Below are 12,438 nucleotides of genomic sequence, written 5' to 3'. Positions count from 1 at the left end.
TGTTGGGTCTAGCAAACTCTACAGCAGCAGTAGCCCAGCAAATAAGGACCCCAACCGATGTTGGCCCTAAGCGCCGAGCCTTGAATCGGGAAATTGAGGGTCCGGCTTGCCCCTGCGCCCCCAGAGACCCTGGTTGCTGGCTGTTTGGCTTTGCTTCGAGTCAGCCCGGAGCCAGGCAGTGCTTGGCCTCTAAGCGCTGGCCAGTCACGGCGAAGCGTGCCTGAGCTTCTCAGCCTCGCCGCGATGATTTTCCCCCCTCGTCAGCGTCGTATTGAATGCCCTCTAGTGTTTCGTTTATACATACTCCGTACTAGCAGGAGGCAGATGGCAGATGTTTTTCGCCCCCATTCTCTCGAGGGAGGGCCCTGGGCCCTTTAATTCCCTCTGCCCTCCCCCTTCCTGACGTTTCTTTTCTTTTCCTACCCGTCAATTGTTTTCATTCTTCTATACAACCCTTCCGCCATTGATACCCCCTAATCCTAATCCCCTCAACCCACGCCTCCTAATTCACCTCACCACCATCACCATGCGTTTCCAACTCTCTAGCTCCCTGGCCCTTCTGGCTACCATCTCCTGCTCCGCCGTCGCCAGCGATGTCGTCTCCATCTACTGGCTCGACAGCGACTTGACTGCCCTCGACGCCAAGCTGGTTGGCACTGTACGTTACAACCCTATAATATATACCCCGACCTGGCCGGCCAGCCAGCCCTACTTCACTTTTCCCCAAGAACCTGCCCTCCTACTCCATCCCACCACAACATAACTACACAGCACATAACTAACCACCACCATCATCACAGACCGGCGGCGCCCTCACCACCCTGATCATCAACTGTCCTGCCACCGCGACGGCGTCCACCACCGCCGCGGCCACGACGACCTCCAGCGGCGATGACCTCAGCGAGACGGGCTGCAACATCCCCAGCGAGGGCTACAGTCTGACCGTGGGCAGCACCACCCTGCTATACACCTACAGCGACGCTGCCATGTAAGCCCATCCCCCAACATAACCCCCCAAAAATACAACCAAACAAACAAATTAACTAACCCACCACCCCAGCACCCTCTCCGAACAATGCTCCTTCGCCGGAACTACCTCCCTCTCCTGCGCCGCGACCAGCACCATCGGCTCAGACGTGGGCTCCACGACCGTGACCACCTCGACGGAACTGACCCTCCTGCCCGTCACCATCACCGCCACTGAAGGCTCCAAGGCCACCGGGTCCGCTGCATCCGCCTCCGCCTCTTCCACCGCCTCTTCCTCCAGCACCGGTACTGGCGCCTCTGCCAAGACCACCGCCTCCGGCACCTCGTCCTCCTCTTCGACCTCGTCCTCCTCCGCTACGGCTAGCTCTACCAGCAACGGCGCTATGTCTCTGGCTACCGGTGCGCAGTGGGTTGCGGGTGGTGCGGCTATGATGCTTGCGCTGGCTATGGCTTAGACTTAGTCTTAAGCTTAAGCTTAGGTTTTGCCTTGGGCTTGGTTGGACTTGGTTGGGCTTGGGTTGCTTAAGCTGTGCATTTGATTAGCCAGCTGGTTGGGAAAGGGATGTGTGCTTAGGGGGTGAGGAATGGGGAGGGGGGGGGTTCATTTATCATCTTCATCTCATGTGATTACTATTAGTATGACTTAATTGATGGATTATGTACTTTGCTTGGGTTATCTGTAATTCGTATACTATACGGAATGTGTGTATAAGACAGACAGGGAGAGGGAGAGGCAGAGGGAGAGAAAGATAAATAAGTGATGCTTATCTGACTCACAATAGTTCCGCAAACTAATACTTGAGGGTAGAGAGCATATCATGAATTGCCTTGCTCAGAGGGACTTCATCCATTCTAAAGAATCTAATCGTATCTCATCTCATCACATCAGAAGCAAAGAAAGAAAGAAAAAGAAGGAAAAGAAAAGAAACAGAAGAACTGCATTACACGCCAGAAGCACGCGAAAAGACATTCCAAAGCCCACCCTCGGACGCCTTACCCCGGTCATCGTGGGGCTTGCGCTCCTCTCGCGATGGCTTGCGGTCGTCCGCGCGGACTTCCAGACCGGCTTGGATGATATTGGCGCGGAGGACGCGGAGGTGGGCCTCGCGGGTGTACTCTTCCAGATTGTTGATGATGGACTCCTGGACTTCTTTGCGGAGGTGGACTTGGTTGGTGACCAGGACGTTCTTCTCTAGGTCGATGCGGGCATCCAGGGTGCCGTCTTGGATGAGGCCGATGAGTTCCTGCACAAAGGGGGAGGTGGTGTTGGTGGGGAGGGCGCTGGCGGCGGGGGCGAACATCTTGGTCATGGATTCGAGGGTGACGCGGCTGTACGGGAGGAGGTATTGCTGGATGGACTTGGTGCGGATGCGGGAGTAGAGGGTGTGGACGTGGCGCTGGAGGTGGACGTCAAGGAGGTAGTCGGCTTGGTAGGCTTCCAGGATTTCGAGGCAGGGGCGGAACTTGGAGTTGCAGAAGAAGGAGATGGCGCGGCGGATTTGCGGTTCGAGTTCGAGGAAGTTGCGGAACGAGTTGTTGTCAAGCACGCGACGCTGGAGGTCGTTGCGGTCCATCGAGGCCAGGGCGCAGAGGCCACCGTAGACGGCTACGTCGTTCGAGGTGAGGACTTCGTTGTACGAATCCCCGAGGCTGGGATCAGTGCCCAGGAAGCTGTTGGCGGCGTCTAGATATGACCCCGAGTGTAGCTGGGAAAGACCTAGGGCGGCTGACATCTTGGGCTGGTTCTTGGCTTGCTCCTCCTGCTTCGACTGCAGATTGCGTAATCGGATCACATTTGACTGTACGTTCAGCCAGTCTCCACGCTCAATTGAGAGGTTGATGATCTTCAACAGCATGGAGGCGATGTGAGTCGGGGTCGTGCAGAAGTCTCTCATGCGCTGAAAGGCCTTGGATGCCGAGCTTAGGTCGCCGATCTGACTGTAATGCTGGCCGAGATCCTCGTTTCCCATCTACAGATCCGTTAGATACTGGAAGGTCCTCCCTTACGAGTGCAGACAAACGTACCCTGATGCTTTCTTTGATCAAATTGTTTTTATATCCCCGGAGCTCGTGCTCCAGACGATCCGTCTCCGCCTTGACAGACTTCTTCATCCGGTCCGCCCAGTTCGTGTCAGGAATAGCCTCCGGGTCATTCGGTGTGACTTCAGCAAGTGCCCGGACAGCACGCTCGTATCTAGTAACATCTCTGCCGGACTTGGCTTCCGCAACCGCAGCTTTGAGCGCTTCGACCGATAGATACGTTGAACATGTGCCTATGAGGAACAATCGATTGAATCTGGTCCGGCCTAGCATTGAGAGACTTGTGAGTCACTATGACAAAATTCCAGGGACCATGTCACATACCAGTGTAGTTTGCAATATATGATTCCAGTTCGAATTTAGGCGGATCTTTGAGAGCATCAGCCATTCCTTCCCTTTCCCCGCAATTGCTACCGATAGAGCGAACATACCATCGACTTTAACGAGGGGTCCTGTGACGTTCAAACTCATATTTTCCAGGTCTGCACTCCCCACACCAGCCGCCTGTCCCGCATTCTGAGAGGAAGCCGTGTCGAAGGCGTCCGGTTGCATGTAATCCATGTCGTCGGCTCTCGGTGTATCCAGCGCTGCACTCCTGCGCGTGAGGTTATTTGGAACGGTGACTACCGCCGAGTGCGGGATTAAGGACGAAAGAAGAGTCAAACTTGTAGCCCGAATGAGCACAAACCACCCTGGATGAGGCTCTTCAGCCGAAAGGCAATGCAATGGAGTATGATATTGCCGTATGCCAACAAGCAGAGTGGGGAACGGGTGAGCTCCGCAGGCAGCAGATGTTTCTTCGGGGGATTAGAGCTTTGTCGAGGTCCAAAATAAGCGATGGGGCGATTCCAGGTGTATGAGCCACCAAATAGAACAGGCGGATCGAGACAGCGACGTGGAGCCAGGCAGAGTGAGAGTGGTGCGGGTGAGATGATCTATCGCGAAGGTCACCGGCGACGCCATCATTTGGCCCGATCTATCGGTGGGCTCTGCACACCGCCTTGGCTACCGCCTGGGGCCCTCGTCCCCCTCCGAACCACTCCAGAGTACTCCGTACCATCACATGAGCAAAGTGCCATTAATTGGGATTCATCTCTGTGGAACTACTATAGTCTTCCGATCTTCATTTGCCCCATTGCCCTTCACTTCAATATAGCCTTTGATCGTTCCAACTAATCTGGTTCAAAGCCCGCACACCAATTCCTGTAGCTTCTGCCGGAGGCCAGGCGTTTCGCCGAGGATATACTGGCTGCTGCTAGTTTACCCTCGCAGCAATGCCCATGCAGGCATGAGAACCTTAATATACTAAAAGCCCCAACTAGAGCACTCATCTTTCCGACCAATCTGTCGAGCCACGCGCACTCATATTTCGCAACTTGAAAGGGGATCGCTCAAATTTGTGTAAAAATCTCGCCGCAGTATTTTTCAGCGACGTCCTCAGAGCGTCCAGCATTGGCCATAGCTTCATCTTCCGCCGTGTCAAGCGGGTCAAGCTTGATTGCTTGGAGATCTGCCGCTGCTTTATCAAGCCCACTAGATTGATCCGTTATCAGGATATAGCCATGGACTCGAGCATGATACTTGCCTGGATTCCAACTGCGTGTCCCAGTCTTCGGTGTTACTACTGTCTCTGATAGCGACTCATCAGTCCTAGAGCTGAAGCTCAAATAAGACTTGAACTTACTCGACCGTCATACCGACGTCGGGGTCGCTAAGTAGTCAGTATCTTACTTCAAAGGATAGATGAGAGCTGTTACTTTAATTTACTTACCCTGTCTCATCCGGAACATACGGTGCGCTTCCAGAGACGTGGTTGTGGTTGCTTGGCCTCTGTGGATGATGGACCGGTGGAAACGGTTCAACCGCAGCATCATGTTGGGCGTTTGTGGCGGACGATCGTCTGATTGAAGCCTGTCAGCGAGAGTTCAATATCACCGATATTATAAGTATCTACCTAGGCTCGTCAGAGCGGTATTGGGCGTTCGTAGCAGCGGAACTCCACACCCGGTCAGTTGCGTTGTCTCAAAAATAAATAGCCTGAACTCTACCTGGTAGCTTGCGTTGAACTCACAGGCGGTCTAGCAGGAGACAGACGACGACCGGCCTAAGTACAATCGTTTCAGTCAGCACTTTGACAGCGCGATGTCTCCTGCCCAACCAATGATGAATACTTACACGGTTGTCAAATCGCACTGCGCGTCCCCAACGGTGATTCCGTCTCCAATTGGCATTCCTTCTCGGAGGATTTCTTCCGCGACCAGCGCCCCTGATTTCCACTGTTATGCCGTTTTCGTTCATTGTCACTCGAGAGCCTCCCTCAAGCGTCGCATATCCGCGGCCAAACATGCGTGACTGCGAAAATCAGTGCCTGATTCATCTCTAGTCGGCTCGACGTACCGCAGCTCGTAGGACTCGGCATATATTGTACCAGCACTCATGCTCATTGTGTCCCCACAGCTCGCAGATAACACACCAACGATTTCTCTTTCATTTGCGATAGATATGGTCAGTGTCAGGTCACTTCTAGTTTGGACTCGGGATGTGTTCTTACACGACCGCGAGGCATTTTGAGCGATGCCACACGTTGAGTGTAGGCCAAATGAAGAGGGACTCTCAGATTGGATGGCGAAGATCTGAGAAGAGATGCCGGAAAACACAACAAGGGACTGGTCGTTTGACCCGTACCAATAAAGGGAGACGGGTCAAATTCAGTCGCCAGAAGAGGAGGATGTGACGATGGGTTTCTGGCAGGCGATAGTGTTCGGAACTATTAGGCAGTCATGGTGAAGCGTTGACCGAGAAAGTAAGAAGAAGGAACCAGGGGATCGAACAATCAGGAAAGAAAACCAGAACCACGTAGACTAGAAACCTTCCAGACGTGGAGTAGAGATGAGAAGGAGCAAACAGCAGGGCGTGGACGATGAAGGAGATGCAGAAGGGGAATGAGAGTAAGGCATGATGCGAGATGGATAAGGACTCAAAGAGACAGGAGCGGAATCGACAGGAAAAGGCAGGAACGTAGCTAGGGCAGCGACAGATACATGGAGAGAGACAGGTTCCGGGAAAGAGAGGCTCCAGCGGGGGGGACCTTCTGCTTTTGAGGCTATACCGCCGGTGCCTTAGGCTACCGGAGAATGAGCTGACATGATAGTCGGCGTCGAGTCTATGGCCATGATATTAGCTGCGTCATTGTGCCACCGTCACGAGCAGCGAGATAGCAACCCGATAGAAGGATCAATTGATTGTCTTAGTTTCAGCTGACTAAATATCCAGCTTTAACTCTCTGGCCATTCAGTTTAAGTCCACTAGTCATCCAAGATAATCAAGACCAAGACGAGAGAGGCTCACCCTGGTGTTCATCATACTCAGACAACTTTCCATAGGTAGCAAGTGCAAGTTTTTTGCCTAGCCAAAGCTCAGAAGACTAAGGGCATTGGCATTGTCCTGACATTTTGCTGTCATGAGAAATGATATTTAATATGCTGTCCGATTCAAATAAATTACAAAGGCTTGTGATTTTCAAGAAACAATAACACTAAACTTGTAAGAAGAGAAGTCTCGCTTCGTCATTATATTTGAGCACGCACCAACACCATAATTTGAGATGAACAGAAAGGAAAGAAAACCGCGATTATTACATAGATGTGACATGTTCCCATTATGAGTGTTTTAAGCCCGGTGCTGGCTGAGGTTGCATCAGAATTCATACCGCCATATCCTCACAAGCTTCCTCAGATCAAAGTCGTGAAACCAGCAAGGAAAGCGCCCACGACCACCACCAGGCCATAGACTGGGGCCATGTCAACCGACATTGGGACGCCCAGCCCTTCATCTGGAACTCCAGTGAAAGCAGCCACGGAGGTTGTGGCCGCGGCGGTTGTGGGGGTTGATCCGGCGGTGGTAGTGACATTGACACGCTTGGGGTTCTGGGCACCACAGGGATGCTGGCTGCGGCAGTTGGACTGGCAGGTCGAGTCACCATTGCAGTTGTTGACGCAGTCGGTGTCTTGCTGGGTGCAAATGAAGTATGGAATGGTCAGGGAGTACTGGGAGGCGTTGGGGCTCATTCCATTGTTGCAAACACAAGTATAGGCGAGGGTTTTCTATGTTCAGGCTCGATGCATCAGAGAGGGTCAGTTGCAGGACCTGGTCATCGGGACTTACAGGGTCGCAGGTATTGTCCTTGGGGGAGCCCGATGTGCCTGGCAGCTGAAGACAGAGGAGAGGGCATGAGGACGTCTGGGACTGACACCATTGGTCTATCGAGCCACGCGGTTAGATGCGATTTGGCTAGCAGTTCGGGCACGGAGTGGGGAGATACCTCTGGTCGCGATAGGGATGCTGTTTGGGTCAATTGTGGAGTTGGATTGACCGTAGACCAGCCCGGTCACCGAGGCGATGGCAAACAGCGAACGAAGCAGAACCATGTTGCGTGGCTTGAAGTTGCGGTGGGTACAACGGCGAGCGTCAACGGGTAGATGAAGACTCTCGGGGTCTCTGGGGGAGGACGACGATGCACGATATCAGTGATGATCCCTGTAACTAGTGGACAAGAGGCTAAGAGATATGCCGGGCTTGTAGGGAGTACATACGTGTTAAGTTCAAGAGGGTTGGGTTGAAGGAGCAGGAGAGTTTTGGACAGGTAGAGCGCCAATACTAGGGGCTGTTGATATCAAAAGGGAGCAACTCAAACGGGTAGTCGCAGGAGCTCGAGAGGCCTGGGGAGCAGCAACAAGAGGAGAAGAGGGAAGAACCACAGGGAAGCGCGAGGATCTATGAATGGGCTGGTGCCCATGGCCCAATATATGTATTCACAGCTCCCTCCCACCGTACGACTTCTGTTTGTTACGCGAGGTTGAGGTGGCGGCGCTATCAAGTCCCTTAGGTAGGTAAGCTCCAGACGGCCACAGCTGGATCCAGCCATCCGGACGGCCTGCCATAGCTGTACGGAACGAACTAAACAAGTGAGTGAGTGGCTAGTCCCATTCCTGTCGCTCCAATAAACAACCAAACATCAGACGAAAGTTTGCGGATCTATCTTTGGTCGACCGTATGACTCTTACGGAGTACAGAGGACACACCGAGGAATGCCATTGAGGGCAACCGACACCCTAGTGAGTCTAGTCACTACCTACTACTAGTATCTAGTATCCAAGAGAAAAAGAGACACCGGGGGGGAGACGGTCGATCCGGCGCCACTAGCCGATTGGAATTCCAGCCAGCAAGCCATTATCTATCTGGCCAACACGGTAAGTATGTCCCTAGTAGAAACTAGAAGGCCCTTCTGACAAGTTGCAACTCTCACCCTGCTGGGGTAACAGCCTAACAGACCCATCTCCACCCATCTCCTCACCTGCTCGCTGCTATGTTTAGCCGGCGTCGAGTGCATGATTCGCAGAGAATTTCGATTAAGACGCCTATCGCTGCATTTGGTACAGTACCACGCAGATAGCTGCTCCCCAAGACGACCTCTGATGGGACGAGAATGTCGCATGTCTCAGGGAACGGCCAGGGTAGAACAGGGTGGCTGCCATCCGCGGGACGGGGAGCCCCATGTCTCAGGTCAGGGTGAGGTGAAGGTGAAGGATTCGCCCCCTCCTGGCCTCCTTGATTGGGCAAAGGCCACTCTTGGCTTTTTTTCTAGCGTGGACCCTGTGCGCTAGGCTCGCCGCGGACTAGCGGTGCACACTAGTGGGCCGGAGCCGACTAGTACCACTAAATAATACGAACGATGGAACAGAACAACAGAGAACTTGGAGAGGACTCAATTTTGGTTACAAGGGACCTTCAGGCTAGACAGGCCTGATACGAGTCAGAAGTCCGGAGTACGGGACGACACTATCCACCTATCTACTCCCAACTCCGGACTTGTCAACTCCTATCCCGCCGTCTCCATCCGGTTGACAACAATGTTCTGACGTTTCCCTGCGGGCAACGCATGGTTGGCTCATTCCGGAAAGGCGCGCGCCCGCGGGTCCCGTGATCTCCGCCGTCCCCTTTCGGCACGATTGTGGCATCACTAGTACTGCCCAACGGTCTTGCCCCGTTGGCTGCTATCACCAGCATCGATGCTTGCTTGACGGCCTGTGGTGTCCCGAAACCCTGCCGCTCCCTGCCTCATCTGAGACATCCTATCTTATCGACCTCCCTTCCCCTCTTCTCCGACCCCAACACCCCCCCCAACACTCCCAGCACCCCCGCACCTCGTACCTCCCAGCTTCCGAGTCGCCCGCTGTACGTTGCCTAAATCCGGCTGAACACCCTCCAACCCCCTACACCCTGTGGCTTCGATACGCCGGACACAGACCCCCTGCTGTGCCCGCAAGCTTCACTAGTGATTCCCGTTCGTGATCATGCACTCCCTAATCCCCCGCCACGGCGCCCTCCGCTAGGGTTGCATCCAGCTTACCCGCTATTCTTAGACCGTCGGGCTCGCTCTCATCGGTTCGTCGAACATATAGATGGATGGAGCCAGCGAATGAGGACACTGGCTCGGTGCCTCGGCAGCAACCGCTCCCATCCTCCCCATCCCAGCCCGCGACCCTTCCCTCCGACCCAATCAACCCAGATACCATAGCTGCGTCGATATCGGATGGGATTGCGGTCAGCAATGGTTCGGTTCTTCCTCGCGCCCCGGGACTCTCGAATAAAGACCGGCCGATCTCTGGCATAGTCCCCCCGTACTGGAGTCACCACCGGAATGCTTCCAGAGCTTCTCAAATATCCGTCGATCAATCGCACGGCATTACCCTTGAAGACCATACCGAGGATCCGGACTGTGAGACCAGCCGCGGTCTGTGGGCGAAGAGCGTTGCTGTCGACGATCATGTTGTCGTTCAGGGGAAGACCGGAATAGGATCGTATGTGGTGTGGAATTGCAGGATACAAACTCTTGATGTGCGTCGATCATCCCGCGTGGGGCTTTTTATCGTCACCACCCCGTGACTGCTGCACCTGCTGGTCGCTTGAGGTACTAATGGTAGTTGCAGGGCGGTCCTATCACTGTTCGCTTAAGGTGTGTTTGAGACAGACTGTTATGGCTCGCCTTTTCTCACACTTGAACTTTCCAGATATTCGGAATTCGACGACATGCGACAGCAATTGGTCGCATCCTTTCCATATGCAAAGAATGCCCTGCCTCCTCTTCCTCCCAAAAGCGTCATCTGTATGTGGAAGAGAGCCTTCGCAGACATGATCCTATCTGACAGCTTGTTCCCTAGTCAAATTCCGCCCTTCATTTCTGGAGACCCGCCGGGTCGGCTTAGAATATTTCTTGAAGTGAGTAGACTGACAGTTGAGTTTAAAATCCCTTCAGGAGCTGACGCCACACCGAAGTTGTGTTCTATTGAACCCCGAGTTTTCCAGCTCGCCCGTCGTTAAGGACTTTTTGTTCGGAAGAATGTGCTGATTGGACACACTGCTGATTGAAATATATAACTGCACATACATTAACTGATTCGACGAAGTTACGCCCTCTCGGATCATCGCATTGGGAGCAATAGGAAAAATAGCCTCTGCGTATGTAGGGTTTGACATGACTTCTAGACAAGATGCAGCACTACTAATGCAGCTTCGGAGCTACCATGTCGAGAGTAGCGATGCGCCATCACTTACACCTGATGCCCCTCTTTCTGCGATTGAACCAAACTGAACCAGTATTTTTGACGAACCTAAAACTGCTCACCTCCCATGTCAATGTTACAGACATAAGCTCGGACCACAAACAAGCCCCCCACGCCTCATCCGATATGACCAGCTCCCGCGGTATTGAGAACACATCCGGATCACCGCAGCCGTTGCCTTGTCAGACCTGGCCCGTGACAGACAGGTAAGCCAGGACGCAAGGCATGTGGATCGCGCTCCCACCCGGCTGCAACCGCGCCGTATACTTAATTTAGTACAAAGGCTTCATGCCGGTCATGCCATGTACATACGAAGCACTCACTGCACTGTACCACGCGGATCTGGCATCCGCCACTCAACCCGACATAATAATAATCCCGAGTATGAGTATATTCCTCGAATTAACTTACATACCACACCCAGTCCAGACTGCTATAATGCAAAATAATTGTTTCATACACGGAAATAATTAGTAGACCCACCACCATCACCAACCACCCTACTACCTACCTAGCTGGGTAACTTCTCTCACCCCTGACGAACCCCATCCATTTGCAGCCATCCGTTTTCTTTATTATTTTTCTAGTTCCATCTTCTTTGCCTCCCTTGCTTGATAGATACCTGCTGCATCTGCCGAGTACGCACGCCTCTCCCTGGCACAACCCGCCACCCGGACCAACAAAAGCCAAACATTATCTTTTATTTTACCATCTTCCTACGAGAACCAGATAGTTCTCAAACTAAACCCGGAAGAAATCCCAACAAAAAAAAACAATCGAGTGATAAAATGTGGTGGTAGTGGAAAAGAAAAGCAAAAAGAAAAGAAGACATCACATTACCCCTAACCGGACTCGAACGGTGGACCTGCCACCGTGCAAGCCGCGGCGGAGAGGACGACGACAGTAACCCAGTGGGGTGCAATGGTGGGGGCCCATCTGGGCCCGCGCTAACCGCTGCACTACTGTGCCGTCCTAACGGAATCGGATCTAGTTTCGCTTAAATACTGCCAAGCCGTATGTAATTACATAGGAGCATGCACACCGACTCCGGTATTTACGTATCTATTACCATTCGTATAATGTTCAACAACAAGCCTAGCCTTTACCCAGACCCACACTTACTAGTTACCTACAAGAGTCATTTGTCAGAAAGCAACTCAGACTCAACTCACCTGTAAGCAGTATATCACAGAAGTTTGGGGAAAAGAAAAGAAAAAGGGCGATAGCGAAAACGAAAACCAAACACGCCATTGTACGGAGAACAAGACTGATGTAACAAAGGTAAGGATGGAAGGAAACACTATAACAAGAGCTAAAATATACATGGGGGGATTTCAACGAACTTCAATTCAGTGTCTCTGGTCCGGAACCAAGCTAGGCGGCGCTGATAGTGATCAAAGGGGAGCTACATGTTTACAGATTCGGGGATTGAGATTAAGAGACATATGGACTGCATATTGACTATTGTATAGAAGAGTGGTCGATTATGGAGATGTAGACGATATGCCTGTCCATGACTTAGAAGAAGAAGGAAGACCCCGTGAAACAGCACATGGTCTGGAAAGTGGAAAGACATCGGATCGAACTCTAAATCGACTAGTGCTCCACCGCATCAAGATCGATAAGGGCTCGGTTGATCCTTCAGGTTCGGATAGAAATACCATCCATATTGCTTATCTGCTATCTACTAGTAGATAGTGCCATAGAATCGATCGATTGATGGACAGACACGACGGGTTCCTGGCGTCAAGGTTACTCACTCTCCTTGGCACGACGCCCTGTTCTAGAC

The 12,438-nt window shown here is 52.7% G+C and overlaps 5 protein-coding genes across 5 annotated transcripts; 2 read left to right on the top strand and 3 right to left on the bottom strand.

Annotated features, from left to right (window-relative positions):
- Positions 1-303: 303 nt before the first annotated feature.
- On the top strand, positions 304-1,586 carry BO70DRAFT_359601 (putative GPI anchored glycoprotein). Its single transcript, XM_025542570.1, has 3 exons — positions 304-658; positions 801-988; positions 1,061-1,586. The coding sequence occupies exons 1-3, from the start codon at positions 527-529 to the stop codon at positions 1,440-1,442; spliced, it is 702 nt and encodes a 233-aa protein (XP_025402507.1). The 5' UTR covers positions 304-526; the 3' UTR covers positions 1,443-1,586.
- A 228-nt stretch (positions 1,587-1,814) lies between these two features.
- BO70DRAFT_377690 (COP9 signalosome complex subunit 1) lies at positions 1,815-3,588 on the bottom strand (the record flags this gene model as incomplete). Its single annotated transcript, XM_025545217.1, has 4 exons — positions 1,815-2,957; positions 3,013-3,293; positions 3,352-3,396; positions 3,459-3,588. The coding sequence occupies 4 exons, from the start codon at positions 3,586-3,588 to the stop codon at positions 1,929-1,931; spliced, it is 1,485 nt and encodes a 494-aa protein (XP_025402506.1). The 3' UTR covers positions 1,815-1,928.
- Positions 3,589-4,126: 538 nt separating this feature from the next.
- Positions 4,127-5,509, bottom strand: BO70DRAFT_359599 (uncharacterized protein). The gene is made up of 7 exons (XM_025542569.1): positions 5,203-5,509; positions 5,076-5,131; positions 4,982-5,023; positions 4,799-4,927; positions 4,712-4,738; positions 4,613-4,657; positions 4,127-4,560 (listed from the first exon to the last, which is right to left on the bottom strand). The coding sequence occupies exons 1-7, from the start codon at positions 5,371-5,373 to the stop codon at positions 4,419-4,421; spliced, it is 612 nt and encodes a 203-aa protein (XP_025402505.1). The 5' UTR covers positions 5,374-5,509; the 3' UTR covers positions 4,127-4,418.
- A 1,002-nt stretch (positions 5,510-6,511) lies between these two features.
- On the bottom strand, positions 6,512-7,785 carry BO70DRAFT_359598 (uncharacterized protein). Its single transcript, XM_025542568.1, has 4 exons — positions 7,620-7,785; positions 7,349-7,524; positions 7,192-7,286; positions 6,512-7,130 (listed from the first exon to the last, which is right to left on the bottom strand). The coding sequence occupies exons 2-4, from the start codon at positions 7,452-7,454 to the stop codon at positions 6,759-6,761; spliced, it is 573 nt and encodes a 190-aa protein (XP_025402504.1). The 5' UTR covers positions 7,455-7,524; positions 7,620-7,785; the 3' UTR covers positions 6,512-6,758.
- Positions 7,786-9,492: 1,707 nt separating this feature from the next.
- Positions 9,493-10,435, top strand: BO70DRAFT_285618 (uncharacterized protein; the record flags this gene model as incomplete). The annotated part of the gene is made up of 5 exons (XM_025539170.1): positions 9,493-9,924; positions 10,017-10,042; positions 10,098-10,192; positions 10,248-10,305; positions 10,363-10,435. The coding sequence occupies 5 exons, from the start codon at positions 9,493-9,495 to the stop codon at positions 10,433-10,435; spliced, it is 684 nt and encodes a 227-aa protein (XP_025402503.1).
- Positions 10,436-12,438: the final 2,003 nt, after the last annotated feature.

This window comes from Aspergillus heteromorphus (genome assembly GCF_003184545.1).
Source record: "Aspergillus heteromorphus CBS 117.55 chromosome Unknown BO70scaffold_4, whole genome shotgun sequence".
NCBI lineage: Eukaryota > Fungi > Ascomycota > Eurotiomycetes > Eurotiales > Aspergillaceae > Aspergillus > Aspergillus heteromorphus.
The sequence above is the reverse complement of the archived record's forward strand: the minus strand, read 5'-3'. Positions and strand labels throughout refer to the sequence as shown.